The sequence below is a fragment of the Pichia kudriavzevii genome, chromosome 3 (genome assembly GCF_003054445.1).
Source record: "Pichia kudriavzevii chromosome 3, complete sequence".
Lineage (NCBI taxonomy): Eukaryota > Fungi > Ascomycota > Pichiomycetes > Pichiales > Pichiaceae > Pichia > Pichia kudriavzevii.
In genome coordinates, this window is record NC_042508.1 from 1,811,643 (window position 1) to 1,834,542 (window position 22,900).

General features: G+C 38.3%; 9 protein-coding genes across 9 annotated transcripts; 3 read left to right on the forward strand and 6 right to left on the reverse strand.

Moving 5' to 3' along the window:
• Window positions 1–38: 38 nt before the first annotated feature.
• On the reverse strand, window positions 39–2,378 carry C5L36_0C08340 (uncharacterized protein; the record flags this gene model as incomplete). Its single annotated transcript, XM_029466538.1, has 1 exon — window positions 39–2,378. The coding sequence occupies one exon, from the start codon at window positions 2,376–2,378 to the stop codon at window positions 39–41; it is 2,340 nt and encodes a 779-aa protein (XP_029322398.1).
• A 144-nt stretch (window positions 2,379–2,522) lies between these two features.
• C5L36_0C08350 (uncharacterized protein) lies at window positions 2,523–3,029 on the reverse strand (the record flags this gene model as incomplete). Its single annotated transcript, XM_029466539.1, has 1 exon — window positions 2,523–3,029. The coding sequence occupies one exon, from the start codon at window positions 3,027–3,029 to the stop codon at window positions 2,523–2,525; it is 507 nt and encodes a 168-aa protein (XP_029322399.1).
• Window positions 3,030–3,298: 269 nt separating this feature from the next.
• On the forward strand, window positions 3,299–5,995 carry C5L36_0C08360 (uncharacterized protein; the record flags this gene model as incomplete). The annotated part of the gene is made up of 1 exon (XM_029466540.1): window positions 3,299–5,995. One exon carries the CDS (start codon window positions 3,299–3,301, stop codon window positions 5,993–5,995), a length of 2,697 nt encoding a protein of 898 aa, XP_029322400.1.
• A 1,413-nt stretch (window positions 5,996–7,408) lies between these two features.
• On the forward strand, window positions 7,409–9,889 carry C5L36_0C08370 (uncharacterized protein; the record flags this gene model as incomplete). Its single annotated transcript, XM_029466541.1, has 1 exon — window positions 7,409–9,889. One exon carries the CDS (start codon window positions 7,409–7,411, stop codon window positions 9,887–9,889), a length of 2,481 nt encoding a protein of 826 aa, XP_029322401.1.
• Window positions 9,890–10,917: 1,028 nt separating this feature from the next.
• C5L36_0C08380 (uncharacterized protein) lies at window positions 10,918–14,136 on the forward strand (the record flags this gene model as incomplete). Its single annotated transcript, XM_029466542.1, has 1 exon — window positions 10,918–14,136. The coding sequence occupies one exon, from the start codon at window positions 10,918–10,920 to the stop codon at window positions 14,134–14,136; it is 3,219 nt and encodes a 1,072-aa protein (XP_029322402.1).
• Window positions 14,137–14,284: 148 nt separating this feature from the next.
• On the reverse strand, window positions 14,285–14,675 carry C5L36_0C08390 (uncharacterized protein; the record flags this gene model as incomplete). Its single annotated transcript, XM_029466543.1, has 2 exons — window positions 14,285–14,565; window positions 14,648–14,675. The coding sequence occupies 2 exons, from the start codon at window positions 14,673–14,675 to the stop codon at window positions 14,285–14,287; spliced, it is 309 nt and encodes a 102-aa protein (XP_029322403.1).
• A 291-nt stretch (window positions 14,676–14,966) lies between these two features.
• Window positions 14,967–18,335, reverse strand: C5L36_0C08400 (uncharacterized protein; the record flags this gene model as incomplete). Its single annotated transcript, XM_029466544.1, has 1 exon — window positions 14,967–18,335. The coding sequence occupies one exon, from the start codon at window positions 18,333–18,335 to the stop codon at window positions 14,967–14,969; it is 3,369 nt and encodes a 1,122-aa protein (XP_029322404.1).
• A 1,592-nt stretch (window positions 18,336–19,927) lies between these two features.
• On the reverse strand, window positions 19,928–21,577 carry C5L36_0C08410 (uncharacterized protein; the record flags this gene model as incomplete). Its single annotated transcript, XM_029466545.1, has 1 exon — window positions 19,928–21,577. The coding sequence occupies one exon, from the start codon at window positions 21,575–21,577 to the stop codon at window positions 19,928–19,930; it is 1,650 nt and encodes a 549-aa protein (XP_029322405.1).
• A 408-nt stretch (window positions 21,578–21,985) lies between these two features.
• Window positions 21,986–22,570, reverse strand: C5L36_0C08420 (uncharacterized protein; the record flags this gene model as incomplete). The annotated part of the gene is made up of 1 exon (XM_029466546.1): window positions 21,986–22,570. One exon carries the CDS (start codon window positions 22,568–22,570, stop codon window positions 21,986–21,988), a length of 585 nt encoding a protein of 194 aa, XP_029322406.1.
• Between the last annotated feature and the right edge of the window lie 330 nt (window positions 22,571–22,900).

Consider the following 22,900-nt stretch of genomic DNA (forward strand, 5'->3'; position numbering starts at 1 on the left):
AAGATTAAAGAAGAGAAAAACTAGATTTGTCTTGGACTTTAATTTCCAGCTTGTAATTGCTTCATTCTGTTTAATGCAGAACCAGCCTTGAACCATTCAATTTGTTCGTCATTGAAGGTGTGGGTCAAGGTCAACTTCCATGGTTCACCATTCTTTGGTCTGATGATAGCAGTAACATCCTTACCTGGAGCAAATTCGGATAAACCAACAATGTCGACTTCATCGTCTGGGTTGATTCTGTCATAGTCTGCTGGGTTCTTGAAGTTCAATGCCAATAAACCTTGCTTCTTCAAGTTGGTTTCGTGAATTCTTGCAAAGGACTTGGTGATGATTGCAAATGCACCCAAGTATCTTGGTTCTAAAGCTGCGTGTTCTCTAGAGGAACCTTCACCAAAGTTTTCGTCACCAATGACAACCCACTTGTGGCCATGGTCTCTGTACCAAGCTGCAGTGTCTGGAACACCAGACCATTCACCAGTGTAGTGGTTTTGAACAGTGTTAGCCTTCTTGTTAACAATGTTGATAGCACCAATCATATAGTTGTTAGAGATGTTTTGTAAATGACCTCTGTATTTCAACCATGGACCAGCCATTGAGATATGGTCGGTGGTAGTCTTACCAAATGCTTTAATTAAAATTGGCATGTTAAGAGCATCCTTACCATCCCATGGCTTGAATGGAGTCAACTTTTGTAATCTGTCAGATTCTGGAGAAATTTGAACTTCAACAGCAGATCTGTCAGCTGGTGGTGCTTGGTAGGTGTTTTCACCTGCATCATAACCCTTTGCTGGTAAACCTTCACCGTGTGGTGCCTTTAATAAGAATTCGTTACCATTTGCATCCTTTAACTTATCAGTTAATGGGTTGAATCTTAAATCACCTGCAATTGCATAAGCAGTAACCATTTCTGGAGATGCAACGAATGCGTGAGTTGCTGGGTTACCATCGTTTCTAGCAGTGAAATTTCTGTTGAAAGAGGAGACAATGGTGTTCTTGTCACCCTTCTTGATGTCTTGTCTATCCCATTGACCAATACATGGACCACAAGCGTTAGCTAAAACAGCACCACCAAAATCTTGGAAAGTCTTCAAGAAACCATCTCTTTCAATGGTTGCTCTAACTTGTTCAGAACCTGGGGTAACAGTGAACAAGGTCTTTGCCTTTAAACCATGAGCCTTTGCATCTTCAACAATAGAAGCAGCTCTGGACATATCTTCATAGGAGGAGTTGGTACAAGAACCAATTAAACCAACCTTAACTTCTAATGGCCAGCCATTCTTTTCTGCAACTTCCTTCATCTTGGAGACTGGAGTAGCAAGATCTGGGGTGAATGGACCATTAACATGAGGTTCCAAGGTGTTCAAGTCAATTTCAATAACTTGGTCATATTCAGCACCTTCATCAGCAGATAATAAATCCTTTTGGTATAATTTTGCAAATTCTGCAATTTCGGATCTTTCAGTTGCTTCCAAGTATTTAGCCATGGATTCATTGTATGGGAAAACAGAAGTTGTTGCACCAATTTCAGCACCCATATTACAAATGGTTGCCATACCAGTACAAGAGAAGGTGTTGACACCTTCACCGAAATATTCAACAATTGCACCGGTACCACCCTTGACGGTAGTAATACCAGCCAACTTTAAGATAATATCCTTTGGAGAAGTCCAACCAGACATCTTACCGGTCAACTTGACACCAATAATCTTTGGAGCCTTTAATTCCCATGGGAAACCAGCCAAGACATCAACGGCATCAGCACCACCAACACCAATAGCCAATTGACCTAAACCACCTGCATTAGGGGTGTGAGAATCGGTACCAATCAAAAGAGCACCTGGATAAGCATAGTTTTCAAGGACAATTTGATGGATAATACCGGAACCTGGCTTCCAGAAACCAATGTTGTATTTAGCACAAGCAGAACCTAAAAAGTCATAAACTTCCTTGTTCAAGTTGATTGCTCTTTCCAAATCTTCTGGACCGGATTTTTGAGCTTGAATCAAATGGTCACAATGGACAGTAGCTGGAGTAGCAACAGATGGCATACCTGCAGACATAAATTGTAAAATAGCCATTTGAGCAGTAGCATCTTGACAAGCAACTCTGTCTGGTCTCAACTTCAAGTAAGAGACACCTCTTTCAATATCTTGGGTTTCTGGTTGATCCAAATGGGAGTACAAGATCTTTTCAGCATAAGTCAGAGGTCTGTTCAATCTGGATTTGACAATGTCCAAATTCTTGACGTTTTGCTTGTAGTTGATAAAGGTGTGGTCTTCATGGTTGTTCATGTGGACCTTGGAATCTCTGGTTAAACCAGCAACGGTTGCTAAACCACGAGTTCTGGAGACTCTTGCGACAGATCTTGCTGATAACATTGTTTGTCTTTGAGGAGATGAGAAGAGGCAAACAAGATAAAAATATATAAAACAGTAGGAAAGAATAAAAGAGAAGCAAAGTTATAAGAGGTTAGACTCTTTATACAATGTTCAAAATAGGGAAAGTGGAAGAAAATGAGTGAATTATAAATGAACATAACACGGTTCAACTACCCCATGGGATGCCTGACCAATCTCGGAAGTTTTGAAAGTCAGCTCGCCCCTGGAAAATGGGAAAAAGTGGGAAAATGGATGAATTGGATCGATTTGGTGAAATGTCAGCTCGCCCTGCGATTGTTGTGTAACGAAAAATGCGAGACGGGTGGCAATTTTCGGTTCCGTTTTCGTATTACACGCGTTTGTACTATACAACACAAAAGCCGAGATCGGGAAAAGGGATTTTGGAAAAAAAAAAAAAACCGAGAATTTTTTGATTTTTTTTTTCTTGAATTTTAATAAAAAAGAAATGTCACGTGTGTGTGTGGCGCAGTCATGTTTTGGGCCGGTGTGGCGCGGCTTTCTCTTTTTTTTTTTTCCCGCATTTTCGATTCCCTTATTGGCAGTCATTCTAGATCCTTCTCCGGAGTTCAAGAACCATCTACAGCCTTTCCACATATGGTGCAACTTCACATTTACACTTTGACGAATCATCTCTAACAATCACACCATACACCACAATTGAGTGGCTATAAATTGACCTTGGTTCCTACCTTCTCCTTCTTGTCGTAGTATAGTTGTTTACAAGGTCTATTTGCTTTACCAAGTGATATATAGATAACTCTATTTAGCAAGACACATACGCACATACAAGTTTAGTTTATTACGCTTTATTAAACTAATACCAAGAAACTAATTCTAAAAACAAAAAGAAAACAAAACAAAAGAAAAGAAAAAGGTATATTACCGCAACTATTGTCAATATGGATTCCACACAATTCACAGACAGAGCATTAGAAATTGTCACTAATGCACAAAAACTATGTCAGCAAAACTCCAATGCCCAATTAGTTCCAATTCACTTTCTTGCCTCAATGATTCCGGAAAATGAGTCTCAGCCGATTTATTTGAAGACCATCATTGAAGGCTCGAGGTATGAGTGGGAGCCTGTCAAGAGGGCAATCAACCAGCAACTCTTAAAGTTACCTTCAACACAGGGTTCTAATATGGAGCCAGGCATGTCTGCGTCTGCGGCGAATATAATCACGCAGGCTGATAAGATAAAGAAGGTTCAGAAGGATTCCTATATTGGTCAAGACCACATTCTATCTGCTCTATTGGACGACTCGTCAATCAAGTCTTTATTCCAAGGATTGAATATCAAGGTGGATACTTTGAAACAACAAATTTTGAATTTAAGAGGTAATCAAAGGATCGATTCTAGGCAGGCAGATTCGTCTGAAGAATATGAATTTTTGTCCAAATATGCAATTGATTTGACCGAGCAGGCTTTGCAGGGTAAGATTGATCCTGTTATTGGAAGAGAGGAAGAAATTAGAAGAACAATCAGAGTCTTGGCTAGAAGGGCCAAGTCCAACCCTTGTTTGATTGGTGATCCTGGTGTTGGTAAGACCTCCATTGTTGAAGGTGTTGCCCAAAGAATTGTTGATAATGATGTGCCAACGGTCTTACAAGGTTGTAAATTGGTAGCTTTGGATTTAGGTGCTTTAAAGGCAGGCGCCAAATACCAAGGTGAATTTGAGGAAAGAATCAAGGGTGTCTTGAATGACATTGAGAAATCGAAAACTATGATTATCCTCTTTATTGATGAGATTCACATGTTGATGGGTGATGGTAAATCTGATGCTGCTAACCTTTTGAAGCCTGCCCTAGCAAGAGGTCATTTCCATTGTATTGGTGCAACAACTATAACCGAATATAGAAAATACATTGAAAAGGATGGTGCGTTTGAGAGACGTTTCCAAAGGATTGATGTTAAGGAACCATCCGTTAGAGAGACTGTTGCAATCTTGAGAGGTTTGCAGCCAAGATATGAAATTCATCATGGTGTTAGAATTTTGGACTCTGCATTGGTGACTGCTGCTCAATTGGCTTCAAGATATTTAACCTACAGAAAAATGCCAGATTCTGCAGTTGATTTGATTGATGAAACTGCTGCTGGTGTTGCAGTTGCTAGAGACTCCAAACCTGAAGAATTGGATTCAAAGGAAAGGCAACTTGATTTGCTGGAGGTTGAAATCAATGCATTGGAGAGAGATAAGGATGCTGATGCAACTACCAAGGATAGATTAAAGCAAGCTTATAAGAAGAAGCAAGAATTGGAAGAAGAATTGCAACCTTTGAGAGAACAATTCCAACAAGAAAGACAAGGTCATGAAGAACTCACTGCTGCTAAGAGGAAATTGGACGAATTGGAAATCAAGGCCCAAGATGCTGAAAGAAGACATGATACTGCAACAGTTGCAGATATTAGAATGTTTGCAATTCCTGATATCAAGGCTAGAATTCTAAAGTTGGAAGAGGAAGTTGAAAAGGAGGAACAGTCTGCCGAATATCTCGTCAAGAATGTTGTTGGTCCTGACCAAGTTGCAGAAACTGCAGCTAGGTTGACTGGTATTCCTGTTTCGAAGTTGACACAAGCTGAAAATGCCAAGTTGATCAACATGGAGAGAGAACTATCAAACGCTGTTGTTGGTCAAGGTGAAGCTGTCAAGGCAGTCTCTAATGCTATCAGATTGTCCAGATCGGGCTTGGCAAATCCAAATCAACCTGCATCATTCCTTTTCCTTGGTTTGTCTGGTTCCGGTAAAACGGAATTGGCTAAGAAGTTGGCTGGTTTCTTGTTTGCCGATGAGCGGGCAATGATCAGAATCGATTGTTCGGAATTGATGGAGAAGCACTCTGTCTCCAAGTTGATTGGTACAACTGCTGGTTATATTGGTTACGAAGAAGGTGGTATGTTAACCAACCAATTACTAAGAAAGCCTTATTCAGTTATCTTATTTGATGAGGTTGAGAAGGCTGCACCCGAGGTTTTGAATATTTTATTGCAATTGTTAGACGATGGTAGAATTACAGCTGCTAATGGTACTCTAGTTAACTGTTCAAATGCAATCATCATTATGACATCCAATTTAGGTGCTAACTTTATTAACAACTCTAAGGTGACAAAGATCACTCCTGAGATAAAGGAACAGGTTATGTCTGTTGTTCGTGGACACTTCCGTCCTGAGTTCCTCAACAGAATTTCTGCAACAGTTGTCTTCAACAGATTATCGAGACATGCAATTGCCAAGATCATCAAAATCAGATTACAGGAGATTGAGAAACGTTTCGAAGAGAATGGTAGACATCTCAATTTGAGACTTGATGATTCTGCTATGGAATACTTGTGTAAGAATGGTTATTCCGCTGATTTGGGTGCAAGACCTTTGAATAGGTTGATCCAAAATGGTATCTTGAACCCATTGGCTGTCATGATTTTGAACGGACAAGTCGAAGATAAGGAAGATGTCAATGTCACTGTTGACGCAAAGGGTTTGAGGGTTTTACCAAACCATGAAGCTACTAGTGGCATGGATGTTGATGCCGTTGAAGATTGGACAGATGATGCAGATGTTGATGATGACATGTATGATGAAGATGTCGAATTGGACTAATTGACATAATTTTAATTCAACACTAATTTATAACCTGTATATTCCCCCCTCCTAATTTAAACCTTTAATTTATAGTTGAGATTCCAAGGCTATTTTAGCGCCTCGTAAGGTAAACAACTACAACACAGGAAGATGTCGTAATGTGGACAACTTTTTTTTTGGAGAAACCGATATGAATAATCTACCATTTTTAGAGTACTCTAAATACCAGTGGATCCTTTGATATATTACATCTATATTTCAATTCTAAAGGGCACCTAGGATTTTACTGATTGAAAAGACCAAAAAAAAAGAGATTATAGAAGGGTATATATTTACCACAATGATTCCACTCTTTCCAAGAGACTTTTTATTAACCTATAGCTTTTTAAAAAAACGGAATTGGTGAATACCAGATATAATTGATATAACTCATAAACGAATATATCTAAATCAAATTTCAAAAAATCAAGTATTACAACGCCGGTATGCCTATCAAGGGAAGCCAAGACAAGGAGTAGAAATCAAGCTTTTACATTGTCTCAATTTGATGTTTTTGTTGTAATATTCTCTATCTATTCTAATTAATGGCCTTACCATAGTAGAGAACACTATGGCCCGAATAATTAGGAGTTAGCAAAATGGCTGGTCAATCATAAACAAAGTATAAAGCGTTTGTTTTTTCTGGTATTTTAATCTACAAGAAAACTTTTTTGATATTAAGGCATCCAATCTAGATAGTAAATTTTAAGAAGCCTTCATCTAGAAAAAAAAAGTAGAAGAAGTAAACCTTCCATTTAACTAGGAAGTTACACCTTTTATTTTACTCCTGTAAAATCGCTTGAAGCAGCTGACAATAAATTAAAGCTTCTCTCCATATTGGCCTAACGGTTTGACCTGTTACCTAAGAAAAACTACGATCCCTACTGCAGAATGCTCAGGTTCCTACTCCGATGCCCCCCAATATCTAATGTATGCTCCATTAAACCATTAGTTGAGGGCAAGTTGCACGTGGATGGAAGAAAGCAGGTTGAAATCGAGGAAGGGTTGAACTCCGTCTAATTATAAACGAGGGATGTACGCATGTATGCGGAGAAAAATTCGTATGTCATTTAACGAGAAAGACCTGCAAAATTTAAGTGTCAATTGATTTCTATTATAACAGCACAAAGAGTATTTTGAATATTTCTATTATTGAGGAGACAATTGACTCAAGATGCAATATTTGGAAGGGCCATTGGATCGGTGTCGAAAACATGGAACTCGATTAACCCTGCAACGTTATCCGGAGCGATTGACGTGATTGTTGTTGAGAATGAAGATGGTGAAAGGCACTGTTCACCATTTCATGTCAGATTCGGTAAATTCCAACTTTTTAGGCCGTCACAGAAAAAAGTGGACTTTATAGTCAATGGAGAAGTCACTGATATCCCAATGAAGTTAAACGATGAAGGTGAAGCCTTCTTTGTGTTTGAAACAGACGGTTATGTTCCCGAGTATCTTCAAACATCTCCGGTTGTCAGTGCTGTAAGCTCACCGGGCGAATCACCAAGACTAAAACCAAATCCAACGAATGGGGAGGATTTGGAATACTTGGATATAGGAGAAGGTCTAGCGGATTCCAATTTGTTGACACCACAGGGGGGCAAAGCTGAGAATCACGATAGTGTTAGTATTAGCTCATCTATCCAGTCAACGAGAATGGGAAGCATGTCACCAATAGAGAGGGCCAGAAGTATTACTACGAAGTTAAACATACCTTCTAGAGTCGAAGCAAACGGTGACATCTTTTTGGATATGCATGGCTACAAGAGTGATAAGCAGGATGTACACGACACCGATGTGTTGGTCAAACAATTACTCGAGGAGGAGTTTGGTGAAAATGTCGATGTTGATGCCATGATGAACACCGATATGGAAGGTAACATCAGGATTTTGAATTCAGAATCCTCCGTTTACGGCTCATCGAATTCTCCAAACTCTACAACTTCTGTAGCATCGCCAACTTCAGCAACCTCATCAGCATCAGCAACATCACCAACTTCAGTTGATTCCACAACACCTGCAGCTTCGACTGCCTTGTTACCATCATCGATGCCTAGTAACCAAGATGAGAATGGAAGCAATCGTGCCATTGCACATGATATTACATCCATGAGTACCGAAAATAAGATCAGCGTACCACCACCGCAGCCTCGATCTTCAATTGACGGGCTAAGCACAGTACCAAAAGTAGAAAGTTCAACAGAAGCAACTACCAAGGAAGGGGACAAGGGCAATAACGAGGACATGAATAAGCACAATGTTCATTTTAAAACTTTAAGGTTAACTCCGGAGCAGTTAAAGTTCTTATCATTGAATTATGGAGAAAATGATATTACGTACAGTGTCAACAACGGAAAATCTGTTGTGACATGTAAATTGTTTCTATGGAAACGAAGTACACCTATAGTGATATCTGATATTGATGGAACTATCACGAAATCAGATGCTTTAGGCCATGTTTTAACCATGCTTGGTCGTGACTGGACTCATGATGGAGTTGCAAAATTATTTGATGATATTGAATTCAATGGATATAATATAATGTATCTAACAGCGAGAAGCGTGGGGTTGGCAGATACTACCAGATCATATCTACAGGGGGTTGAGCAAGGTGGATATAAGCTACCTTCGGGGCCTGTTATTCTATCGCCGGATAGGACTATAGCGGCATTGAGGAGGGAGATAGTTTTAAAGAAGCCGGAAGTTTTCAAGATGGCGTGCTTGAATGATATACGGACCTTGTATTATCCTGATAAAATTAATCCATTAGATCACGAAAAACATCAATTGCTATATGATTTTGAGGAGGAGGCGAAGAACAGTGAAGGGAACGAAGTAGCGAGTGACCTAGGTAGTGATGAATTTACCGATATAAATACTAACACGAATCCACAGCTAGAGAATATATCAAGAGAGGAGGCGAATCAACTAAATACTGTTGTCGATGAGAGTAATACGCCATTCTATGCTGGATTTGGAAATAGAATTACCGATGCGATCAGTTACCGTAGTGTAGGGGTCCCCTCGTCGAGGATATTTACCATCAATCCCGATGGAGATGTTAAAATGGAGTTGTTAGAGATGGCTGGATATAAGAGCAGCTATGTTTCTATTGTTGAGTTGGTTGACCAGTTTTTCCCACCCGTTGAATTGGCGAATGAATCGGCCCATTCACCAAGTGCGGACTCTAAGCTTTCAGGAGTTGGAGGAGTTTGTGGTAAGAACATGAGTTTGGGGAATGCTAAGAATCGATATACGGATTTTAACTATTGGAGAAGCCCGGACATTGATCTCTCTTTAATAAGTGACAGTGAAAGCGATGGAGATTATATTTATGGGTCTGATAATAACAAAGGCAACGATAAGGAGACGAATGAGGAGAGTAAAGTCGAGACACAGTCCCACGTTGTTGGTGAGAATCAGGAGAGAGATGGAGATGGAGAAGATGTGAGAAGTATCGGTAGTCGGTTCAGCATATTCCTTAGATCGCCATTGTCATCTCCACGTCGGGAGAAGGGTGGAGAAGAAGCCCGGGAAGCGAACCCTGACGAGGAAGCTCAAACAGCGATTGCGGAAGAGAAACGTGTTAATGATGGCAGGGAGAATATACAAGAGAGGTTGGTTCGTGAGAGTGAATTATTGAAAGACGGCCAAGAGTGTTATGACAAGGACGACGAGGACGATGAGAGTGATTCCGATTACATCTACGAGGCGAGTGACGAGGACGAAGACGAAGAAGACGAAGAAGAGGAAGTGGACGACACTATAGAGGGAAGCAACGGAGATAGTCCATTGTTAGATCGACGTCCAAGTGTAAGTGCTAGTGTGACGGGGGTTTCTACGGAGACAGTCAATGGCCGGTTCGTCTAGTGTGCCAAGTTGGTTGATGCAGTTTTATATTAGAGGCGTGTCATTTAAATTGTTATATACTACGATAACACTATATAGCAATACTTTACAAGTAAGTGGACGTACCTATTTGAGAGGTAGCAACAACAAACACGAAGAATCAGCAAAGTTGGAGGAGGTGAAAGGAAAGTGAAATACCATTTTTCCTCTGTTTATCGAATTGCCCCTTTTGTTGAAGAAGACCAAAATAGCACAAACACATACACACAAACACAAACACACACACACACACATGAAAAAATAAGGCTCAGCATTGACCTGTAGTGTTTCATACGCGTTAAACCTGCGCCAAGAAATTGCCAGCTGACACGCGGCTGTAGGACCGCGGTCTCGACCGGCGACGAGTTCGAACGGGGGGGGGGGGGGGGAAGTAAAAAAAAAAAAGTGGTGACGTCGTCTGTTTCGGTTTTAGGCGTCTCTTTTCTTTTTTTTTTCGTTCTTTTTCGTGTTCATTGTAGACTCTCGTTCAACTTCCTACACTACCTTTGTCGTATAGTACTAATAACATAAATTTTTGTACCATTTAATACATATCAATATCTTAATATATTGGCAAACTATATTAACGTCGAACTTGATATTCCATTTGAGAGGGTTGTGAAAACTGATATTTTTTTTAAGCTTTTTTTTCTTTTTTTTTTTTTTTCTAAACTTGTTTTTTTTTTCTCTCTTGTTTATATTTATATTTATATGTAGAATGCTGGAATTCTTCTAAACTCAGTTCCTGTAGTCCTAGTAAACGCGAGTGTCTAGACTAGAGATTTGCAGTACTAATTAATTCGGTTTCTTTGCCTGATAACATTTCTATTCTAAGAGAATTACCGCTAATTACATTGATGGATATATAGAGAGATTGATTAATAGATACATCCCTTTCCTTATTTGCACGGCTGGCACATAGAATCTCTCTTTTATACTTATACATATTGCGTTGTTACTAGTCTAAGTGCTCCTGCTGCTAATAATAGACACCGCATAAACACATCGGAATGGATCCCTCTCTTAATGGTGACCCCCTTTCCTCACAGTCTCAATTGTATTTCTCCTATAGGACAAACAACGACAAGAGAAATAGTACAACCAGACCCAGTGGCCACGACCATCACCTTAAGATCAGAAATACTAACTACTCTGCAAAGATCTTTCTGAATCAAACGGTCCCTATTCCTACTCCCGTCTCAGAATCTGCTAATATGGATGAAGGCTATTTCTCAACGAGTCATACGAAAAACCACAGAAGAGGCACCGAAAATTCTCCCTTCAACTCAAACGCAACTTTAGTGAATGAACTCTCTCTCCCCTCAAGGGTAAGCTCAGTATCATCCGAAACAACGTTAAACTCTTGTCACTTAAACGATAATGACACTGTTGATTCAAAGACTTTGGTTCCAATGAAAATAAACGAAGAAGATGCACTTGAAGACCCCCAAGAACATGTGCAGGAAAACCAACAAGATAATGGACAAGTACCGGGAGATGAAGCTGAAGAAGAAGTTGGGGAAGAAGTTGGGGAAGAAAAAGAAGAAGTAGAAGAAGGAATAGTTGGTGATGAACATGATTATCAACATCAGTATCGGCGTGGACGCCCTTCAAGTTTGAATCTAATCAACTCGAATTTTAATAAGCTGTCTCTTGACTCAGATAACGATCTCCTTTCCAGGAGAGAAAGCACTCCACAATGTTCTTCTTCTGCGTCCTCCTCTTCCTCCATCAATAGAGGTATGTTCAATAGATCTAAACTTCATGGTCTAGGTCATCGTACTACTAAAAGTGATAGTTTTAGTTTGAAATTGCCCTTGAAGAAGTTGGAGAAAAAATCAATCAATCAATTGAATGATTTAACCGAAGAAGATTTTAATGAATTTCCATTGACCAATAACACCAACAATAGTAATAATAAAAACAACAATAACGACTACGGCAACATCGACAACATCGACGATATCCGCAGCAATTGCAAAAACAGCAACGGCAACGATATCCGCAGCAACATCAATCTTGCCATCACACCTAGTGGCGGTATTAACAATCACTCAAAACCGTTGGCATCAGCCCCATTGGATTTCAACCATCATTTCCCTTTCACCTCTCCAAATAATGAACAAACCTCAATAATATCAAATGATACCCCAACTTCCACTCCAAAGTCTGCAGAATTTAATTTTTCGTTAACAAGTAAACCGCTTCTCCCCAATAGTAGCAGCAATACTACTACCTCGAACCTTAGCTCTGACTCTTTACCACTGAGAACATCCACAAGAGCTAAGAGAAATAGCTTGAAATTACCCGATAAAGTGCATCTTCTTAAATTAGAAGATGCACAGTTATTAATATTAAATAAATTGAATTCAGTTGGAGATGATAATTTATCAAACCTATTAATTATCGATGTACGTCCGTTCCACGATTTTTGCCAGGCTCATATGTCCCACTCAATTAACATCTGCTTACCTTCAACTCTTTTGAAAAGGCCAACATTCACTTTACAAAAATGTATTCAAACTTTAACTAGTAAGGAAAAAAACGTATTTTCTCGTTATGCTCTCAGGAACCCGAATGATTTACCAGATGTTTTATTCTATGACAATTTCAATGCTTCTAGAGATAGTATCTCTTCTCAGGTTTTCTTCCTTGTAAGTAAATTTTTACAAGATTCAAATTGGAATTCCTCATTTTATATATTAGAAGGTGGCTTCAATAAATTCAATGAAAAATACAATTATGACAAGGAAAACAGTAACAACCACAATGACAAATTAAACCTCCCTGACAATCCAAACAATTCAAGCACTTCTATGATATCACGCGAGAGTGCTGTTGATGATAGACTAACCTTACCCTCCGAAAATGACAACAGTTCAACCTCTTTTTCATCAAGCACTTTTTCATCCAATTCCAACTACTTATCTCCTCATTCTTTGATTTCACCGGCTATTGCAAATGTTTCAAAAAACTCAAACGCTGCCACTTCAAATAAATCATCTCCAACCGCATTGTCTAGATTCATTTTACCTGATTCTGTGAATAAGCCTGTATTTAAAACCAGAAACTATGATGAAGTTCTTACGTCAAATACAGATTTGTCAATTCATTTGACTTCTGTCTTAACTCCAAACGAATTTTCGAAATTGCCTGTTTGGCTAACCAACGTATTTGGTAATGATCTAGGGTCGTCTATCCTAACAGACAAATTTAACCATTTACAACTGGAGGAACGGAATAGATTAAACCAGGCTTTCAATAGGTCCATTGATGAAAATAATAGCAACCCTTCATATAACGGCCCGTTAATCTCCTCAGGAATCGAACTGGGAAGGAAGAATAGATATAAAGACATCTTCCTTTATGAACATGCAAGAGTGAAATTGAACAATGATTCGAATGACATTCTATTAAATTACATCAATGCTTCTTATATCAAATACCCTAGCTCAAAGTTGAATTACATTGCAACCCAAGGTCCTTTAAAAGAAACCATCGGTGATTTCTGGAAAGTTGTTTACGACAACGATACCCCAATTATTTTCTCATTAACACCACAACACGAGAATCTAGTTGAAAAATGTGCACCTTTTTGGAATTCCGGCATTTTTTATTCAAATGGTACAAAGATGACTGTTGGGTTAGTCGAAGAAATTCAAGATTTGAATATAACTTGTGGAAATAAAGCATCCTGTAGTGCTCGTCTAATTTCCATCCGGTCTGACGATATGCCAGTCAAACATATTCTACAAGTACACATGATGAGTTGGCCTGACTTTGGTATCGTCATATCCGAGGAAGATATTTTGAGTCTAATTGGTCTGAAGAAATACGTTCTGCACGAAACTGACTTGTCTTCAAAGCCAGTTGTTGTTCATTGCAGTGCCGGCTGTGGTAGAACAGGAGCATTTTGTGTTATTGATACGTGTATTGATCTTTTGTCCCATAGCGGCGACCTTTCGTCACCATCATCATCAAAAGATTTGGTATATGAGATTACATCTGTTTTTAGATCGCAGAGGATATTTATGGTTCAAACTTTGAGACAATACATTCTAATATACGACACGATCATCAAATTTTTTAAAATGAGGAGAAATCCAGAGAAATTTATCATCGGTGATAAATTAACAGTTGACGGGTTAATCGATTGGGAGGCTAAAGATCCGGGAATTTTAGGAAATTTCATATCACTTAAGTTAAAAGAAAAGGAGCTAAATCATTGACAGACTTATAGCTATATATAAGTTTTAGTAAAAGTAAACTATTTTTTTCTGTTTCATGTATAGTCGAAGAAATATAATTTTTTGTTTTTTTGTTTTTTCTTCTTATTTTGGAAGCGATATACAGGCACTAACACGATAAACACTAAATCTAACCCAAAACCAGCTCGTATAGAATCACCAAAACATTAACAATGATTAGAGGGATACGCAATAGCGTACGTGTTGCACTAATCAAATTAATCAATCTCGATTTAATCCCATCACCATTCTCCATATTCGTATTTCCCTGCATATTATAATCACCATATCCATATTGTGTACCCATTCCCTGTGTATTTCCATGAATCGTGTTCTTTGAGGACCACCCTATACGTGCAAGGAATCTATCCTCGCTCAAGACAGCAATACCATTAACAAAAAACAAAACCGCTTGATCAAGTCAAAAATAAGTAATCGTTAGTATATTTGTATTCATCAATACACCTGGCAATATATGACCAGATATACATACCGTAAAACAGCGTTCCAAGCCCAAACATAACAAGATGTTGATGTATAAGAAAATGCAGATGAAACTATCTATTTATATTTCTGCCTATTTATGTGATACCAATAAACAATCAGTGTTTCTGTGAGGAGGAGAAAACGCATTTGTAAATTTGTTGATTTTCGTGTGCTCACCCTCACCACTAAAACATACGGACTCATGATTGAACCATGCAGGCCATAGTATCTGACTTGAAAAAACTGCAATAGCTTCTTTCAACCAGATTAGTCTTATAATATCATTATAACGTTACAAAGTTGGAAAAAAAAATATATACTGCTGATTAGCCAAATTTACTACCTATAATTCCTTTAATCGCATCGTTCTTAGCATCAGATACCATTTGATCAAAACCATCGTTCAGATCACCAACATATGCGTCGAAATTATCTTGTGCATTCTCTAGACTTGATGAGAATTTCTTCGATACACTGTTCAGCCAGCCACCATCTTTATTGTCCCTCTTTTTCAATGTATTTCTCTTAGGTGTTTCCATTAGAAGGGCATCCTGATGTAACGCATTCGGATTATAATAAATTGGTTTTGCCGTAGTAATGTATGTATAATTGGCAGGATTATAGCATGAAACCTCCCAAGACAACTCTCCCTCCTCACTTCCAATTCGAGTAGGCTTCTCCTTGTTTGTCAGTAAAGTATACAGCTGGGAATACGTAACCGAGGGTGTACTTTTTAGCATTGGATTCACTTCAGGTCTCCAGGGAACGGTGATATTCTTTAAGAATAAGGTATCGTCTGACTGTTTAGTTTCTAGTGACATCACAGGTTTTCTTAACTTCATAATATTGGTCAGGGCAGCCTCGGTTTGATTGATCCTCAAGAATACATCTCCTAATGGCAAGACATAACTCTCACGTGCATAAACTGGATCCATTCTATATGGAATCCTCAAATTAGAAATCTCCATCAATGACGGGATTGTTAGGCATAACAAAATCTTAGAACCACCCAATATTACCACTAAGCAGAATGCAACGGAATTCATTCTTGGAGCTTTGGCACCAGTTATCCCGATTTTGGAGACATTACCTTTTCCATATGACTTGTGTGCAATTTTAGAATTATTCTTCACTACTCTAATATCCGACTTGGATGCGGTAATAACATAAGGAAATGATTTTTCATTACTGAAGCTTCTCTTTGTATGTTCAATAGTTACAATCGTTGGTCTTCCTGTTTGCGAGTTGACAACAATAATCGAATCAATTGCTTCATCGTTAGAGTCAATTTTCTCAATATACTTAGTCCTAAAAGTACCAGGTAGCCCACTGACCTCATAAGTTAGCAATCTTCCTATTGATGTTCCAACGTACATTAAGATTCTAGCGGTGTCTACCGAACCACTATGCAGACCATATCCAAAAGTAATACAAGTCACCCTCATCGGTATACCTAACCCATCATCCTTCATAATTTCATTATGAACGACAGTGCCGGAATGTCTATCGATTACTAGGAATCTGCCGGATTCATAGCCTATTGCAACAAGACCCAAATTCGAGGCACAAATTGCAGTAACGGAGCCATTCTGTAATGGTTTTATAAGCAACTTAGGTAGAAAGCCTCTTTTGACTGCCGTTGACGTACGATCAGAGATGTCTATCAAGGCTCTGCCACTATCTGCCAATTTCAAACTATTCGCTCCCAAAGCCAGACTATCACTCTTGGGTTGATATTTTTTGTTTACCTGGTAGGCAAATAACAATACATCCCCATTTCTCAGGCAACATGCAATTTCCAAGGCTTCAGGTGCAAATGAAACATTCTCTACTGTGACACCATCATCATCTTTCTGTAAAATTTCAGCAATATCTATTTCAAATATTCTACTGCTATCCAACTGCCCTTCTGACGAGTCCCATAATCGAATAAACCCATTCTCATGTCCTGTGATAATCAACGAGCCTACGTCTGCCTTGAATTTCGGGCGACATGGAATACCACCTTTGAGAATCGATTCAGGCATCTCGTTTGGATTTTTGATAACAGTTATGGTGTTCAAAAGACGGCGGTCAACATAGGAAGAGGACGAGCATGTGATTTTAGGGTTTAACCAGGAGATACTAGAAGGGAAATATTTGGCATGAAGGGACATTTGGCCCTGAGGATAACTCAGAAACTTTAAAGATCCATCACCCATGATAACAGCAACAAGGCCTACGCCATGACACCCATCAAAGTAAGGTGATGCTTCACCTAATGGTATAAAATTAAGAATATCCGCCTTTGAATGCAATGCAAAAATCCTCTGTTCTTTAGGTTGCGCATAGTATTGTGCCATCTGCTTGTAAGAAGTAATTGAATAAGATAGCATTTTCCCAAAATCCATCCTAACTAATTGATGATAACCATCTGCTGGATATCCATCACCCCCCAATATCAGCAAGGAAGTTTTCTCTGGGTCTTTATCTGCAATCCACCTTATGGTTTTAATTTTTGTCATCCTATTTTTACTGATTTTTTGGTGTTTACCTGTTGGCTCATCAACTTCGACATCAAATAAAGTCCTGGCTAGAATTTTTTGACCCGTTTTTGCATCCCAAAACACAATAGAATTATCACTGTAGACAGTAAGACAATGCAAACCATTTGGATGCCACAAATTATGGATTGTCTTTGGATAATAAAAACCATCTTTTGTGTATTCGTACATGGAATTTTCCCCACCTGGGGCAGTTTCCGGGATCTTATATACTAAAGTATTGAGGATAGTGTTGTCAACCAGGTTATAAATCACAGTAGCTTTTGGGTATGATATAAGTAAAGTACCAATGTCTCTGGGGTGGATGTTCAGCGCTGTAACTTCAACATTAGGCTCACCTCTGAAAACTGTTGTCTGCTGCTCCCGTAAACTTAGGACTGTATCCATGCCCGATTCAATATTGAAGGCTCTGACCATACCATTTTTTAATCCCACATAAACAAATTCTAAAGAATAATCACATGCAAATGCTGTGATGGGTACTTTAGCAATACACTTATGGATCACCTTTTTTCTTAGCAAGGAGATAACATAAATGGTACTTGTTGAATCAACAGCTATCAGATATATTCCCTTTATAAACCTCAGAGACCTGATAGGCGAGATGGATTCCAACGGGAATGTCACTTGTACTCTAGACTGACCGAAGATATACACTTGGTTAAACTCCGTAATCACCGCCATCAATGATTGTAACGGGTCAAACGCCAGTGTGTGGATATTACCTACAATACCGTATTTTTGTAGCTCATAGATCCCGAAGGGCATATCCTCTAACCCAGCTGATAAGTTTTCTGTTGACTTGAAAACAGATGAAAAGTTGGAGGGTTTCAGCCCAGATCTTGAATACGACGGCATTTTTTGGGAATCACTCCCAAAATTGAGATTAGGAGATGCCGGATGTAAATCCCTAGTGTCGACTTCATCCGATTTTTTTCCAGTTATTTTTTTGATGGTTTTCAAGGGATTGATCTTGTTGAGCGGGATGCTAGAGGGTTCTAAAAAGGATGGTGATGCATCCATTTGAAACTCAGAGGATACAAAACTTGCATTTGGACTTTCGGAACCAGTGTCCCTTTTCTTTCTTCGAAATGGTGACGTCACTTTCAAATCTTTGATATTTACGTTAATTTCTGGTGTTTTGTTAAACATTGTTCTGTTAATTGTATTGTTTAGGGTAAAGATCTACCATCGAGTTGCTTCAGGAATAAACGGAAAATAGGAAAACTGTAATTTCATGCACTTGGAAAAAAAATGGAAACCCACTCGCGAGAAAATGGCTCAGCATTGGGGTGCTAACTCTTTTGTATCAAAGCAATCATAAAGATTTTGTTACTCGAGCTCAAGGATTTTTTTCATACTGTGCATATGTAAAGCGTTGTTTGTTGGTGATCCCTGGATCACATATTTTGGGGGTGTCTGTGAAGCTTTATGAGAGAAATGTTTTGTTTTAGTGAATTGTAGCCAAAGTAGAGTGCTCAATGGTGGGTTTCCCCACTAATAGCTTTTTCTTTGGATGTTTTTTTAGTAATTGGCTTTACCCTCGTTGATTATGTTGTTGGAGCCTTTTAAACGTTGTATGGAATTGCCCTATAAAGGGCAAGCTGTTATTCATTGAATTAATAAATTAATTTTGAAGGAAAATACTCTACAACGAATACCGGCTGTACCAAGCACCAATTTTTCTAATATAGGCGATTTCTTGAGTGTTGTGACTTGGAATAGCGGAGTACTTTAAGCTTCATTTTGAACAACCAATATTGCAAGCTGCGGTTATGTATTTCCTTTGAATTTTTCTCCTAGTTAAGTAAAACCAATTTCCAATCTTTAAAACGGGATACGCTGGCTTTCAAAGCTGTCCGGCAGATTTAAAAGTAATGACAAATTTGTATGGATATAATTCAAGAGATTGAATTGTATGTAATTATTTAAAGAGAGGTAGCTATAACTACAACAAAAATTCATGAAAAAAATGCAAAGCCAGGCTATCGTTGTTCCTCAAGATATATATGTGTGTATATATATATAGCCCACTCTTTAGGATTTGGGACTACGGAAGTAAAGAACTCAGCTACTCATGTAATATTATCCGACTGCCTTTCTATATTAGGCAGTTAACGTGATTAGACGAAGCCGCTTGACACTTTTGTGTTAGGTAATTTCCGCAATGATATATGAGCACGCAATTGCCCCACAAAAACATGATGACACGTTACTAGCGTACATTCAAACATATTCTTTGTTGATGCAGAGCATTTTGGTTAAAACCGCAACAATCGTTTAATATACCAAAAAGACAAATTCTGTTCAGCAATAAAAAAGTTTTCCTCTATCTGTATTGAGAGAAAAATAATTAAAAGCAAGATTTACAGTCTAGACGTGACATGTCAAATACCTCTTTCTGAGAAAATATTTGCCGCATAGCTGGTTTTCCCTTAAGCTTCTTCTAGAAAACATCCAACCCAGTGTCTGTGTTCCTTATGTCTATACAAGATCTTCAGATACATAGAATATGTACGATTAACTTATGTTTACTTGTGGATACCGTATACAAGATAAAGCCAGTCTATGTCCGGTTCTTTGTAATTCCGGCAATGCATATACACTATGGGTGCCTTGAAAGAATCATTTCAAAATGTCACATCTACTGAACTTTGTAGAATAAACAGACCAAAAAACAACTGAGGCTGATTATGAAAACCGTATTATGCTTACATATACAAACTAATTATAATAGCAGCAATTTAGAAATTAGAACCAGCTAATAGAGAAGCAGCACTTTTGGCATCAATGCTTGATAACTGTTCACTCAATGACTCCTTCATTGTAGAGCTCTCGCTCATGGAAGAATCAGAATATGACTTTTTAGCCCAAGAATTCCACGAATCTTGATCACTAGGTTGCTTCTGATGAACTACTGAGTCAGGTAAATTTTCCCTCCCTAATCTACCTAAAGATTCTGAATGATTTATTAGCCTGTTGTTAATCAGAAGGTTAAGCTTTTTTCTTTCCTGCAAAATTTGCTGTTTAGTCAGACTATGGAAAAACTTCTTGAAATTGAGAACCAAATAGTCCGAGTACTCCTTTGATTCAATTAACATCTCATAGGTAGTTCTTTTAACTTGGTACCTGAGCTCTTTCTGATAATTGCTCGACATTTCCAAGTTTCTTATAGCCTCATCAACCCTGATTGGATCAATGGTTGATTTCATTTTGAGCTTGGTTATTGCTGAATGCTTCTTCTTTGTAGCTTCTTCTGCATTTATCAATTCCCTCATCAATAAATGTCTATTTGTCAATGCTTCCTTAATATTATATGTATCGTCTCTTACTTGGCCGAAAAACCGCAACAATTCGGCCGTTAAGCTCAAGTTTTTTATAAGGTCAGATTCGTTGAACATTGAAGTAAATCTAAAGAAACGCTTCCAAAGTTTTGACATGTCTTCATTAGATTCCATATTTGCCAGTTCACCCAATTGTGTTAAGAATTCGTTGCCATAATAACCAGCCTGCCTCTGGTACTTAATATACTTCTCCAATTTCTCATACAATTTTGTGCAATTTAGATGGACCTCTTTGATCATGGGTCTATATCGTGCCAAGTCTTCACAACTATCATATGGTGGTTGAAATTGTTTTAGAGTTTTTCTCTTTAACCCAGTGGCTATGACAGAATTTGTTGACGGCTTGGTTTTCGATGGAACATAACCAAAATCACTTTGTTCGAAAAATAAGGCAAATTCTTTATTCTTCATCAGTATTGGATTAGAACAGATTCTATTGAACCAATCCTGAAATGTAAATGTGAGTGAGCTCACAAATTCAGGTGACATTGGTGTGAAGAGCGTGGGAATTTTGGGTAAACTAGGTACAAAAACTTCAATGTTGTTGTACATCAAAAATTTGTACAGGGATTCCACCTCTTTATAAGTTCGTCTAACATTTTTGTAAATCGGTTTACGGTAACCGCCTAGCTTAACTACCTTGGCATTGAATTTAAATATTGGATTTTTATGTGTATTGTTGCCATTACTTTCGATTTCTTGGATCTTAATAACCAATTGTCTATCTTTATTGAGCCTCTCAGGGACATATTTCTTCAAATCTAACTCGGTTGGGAAATCACTGAAGCCGGAATCAGTGGCACCAGTGGATGGTGAAATAGTACCTTCTTCCTGTTGGATTGCCGCCACAGAGGCAGTGCTGGTATTTCCAACGGAGTGACTCTCTTGGGAGTCATCTTCAGCTTCAGCTACAGCTTCAGCATCATCTTGTTGTTGCTCAGAGTTGCTTTCCTCAACTTGTTGTGCTTGATAAGACAACGAACCAACATCACCATCTGCAAAAGGATTGTTATCAAAGTCATCAGGATCATACGGTATAGCAGACGACATGGTCGTGTTGGAGGAAAACTGCTTACTATTTGTTGTCAGATATTTATTTTTGATCTTCTAATAAATTTACAACACGCCATACTGCCTTCCACGATTAACTAATGGTTTGACGGCCCTCCCAACAAGAGGAGTTTTGGGGTTTTTTTTTTCCCTAAGGGCAGCGCGGTATCTAATTTTAGGAGGCTCGGCATGATGCGAAAAAAGCTTTTTTAAGCTATTGTTGATACTTGTAAAGGCATAAATTCAAGGAATGCCTCATGTTTTAAAATTAATGTTATTATGCATACCCTGAATATTGTCGTAGTAGTAATAATTTAGTAATCATAAAGCTATAAAGTCGTTATTTATAATAAAAGTCGTTAAAAATCATGGGCATGTATTAAACCTTAGGGGAAAAGTTGATTCAAATCAGACAATGTTCATCAAGACATCATCCTTTGGCATATTGCCACTGTCACTGACAGCCCGATATGTGACATCGATCCATGGATTGTTTGAGTTGGATTCAACATCAACTTCAACTTTCCAATGCTCTCTATTCTGATACTCAGTCTCATCAAATCCGTGATTTGAGTTATCCTTAAAATGCCATCTATGGACACTGGATGTGCCATACTGGTTGGAAACCGACTCTTCACCATCCTTGGTAAAATTGTAGTCAATACCAGACATTTTAGTGATATCAGGCAACAAATGCCGCTTAACATGGTGTTGTAAATGTCTTCTGAACTTCTTGTTTAGTGAATTCATTTGAGGCTTGATTTTATCCTCGTTACCTCTTGTTTGGTTAACAATGAATGGAGGTAGATACTTGACATGGATATTCAAATTATCAAATTCATTGTCCCAAGATTCGTCCATAATGTATCTCTCAAAGTCATCCAAGCTTTCAAAGTGCATCTCCTTGGAGTTTCGAACAGCTGGTGGCTTCTCAAGATGATCAATGTGGGTTGGTTCCATATGGACTGGCTTGTTCATGTTTTTCTTTCCCATCTTGAATAAAATATATTATGTTCAATTTAATAGGTTTTTATGGAATAGCTATATCAACAAAGTGCTATATATAAAAGTGTAAGCAGTGAATTGTGTGAAAAATTGTTATTGTTTGTTTTTTTGGAATTTAAATAACTAGCCAATATACAATTACAACATTTTTTCTATATCTTGAAAGTGGGGAATATATAGCTATTTAAGTAATGAGAGGAGGTGGACTCAACATAGGAAATAGTGATGACCAACAATGGGGTTGGTAACATGAAGTGGAGTGACTTTTGTGATCCACTAAACTTCCGGCAGCCATTAGCACCAATTGACAACCATTAT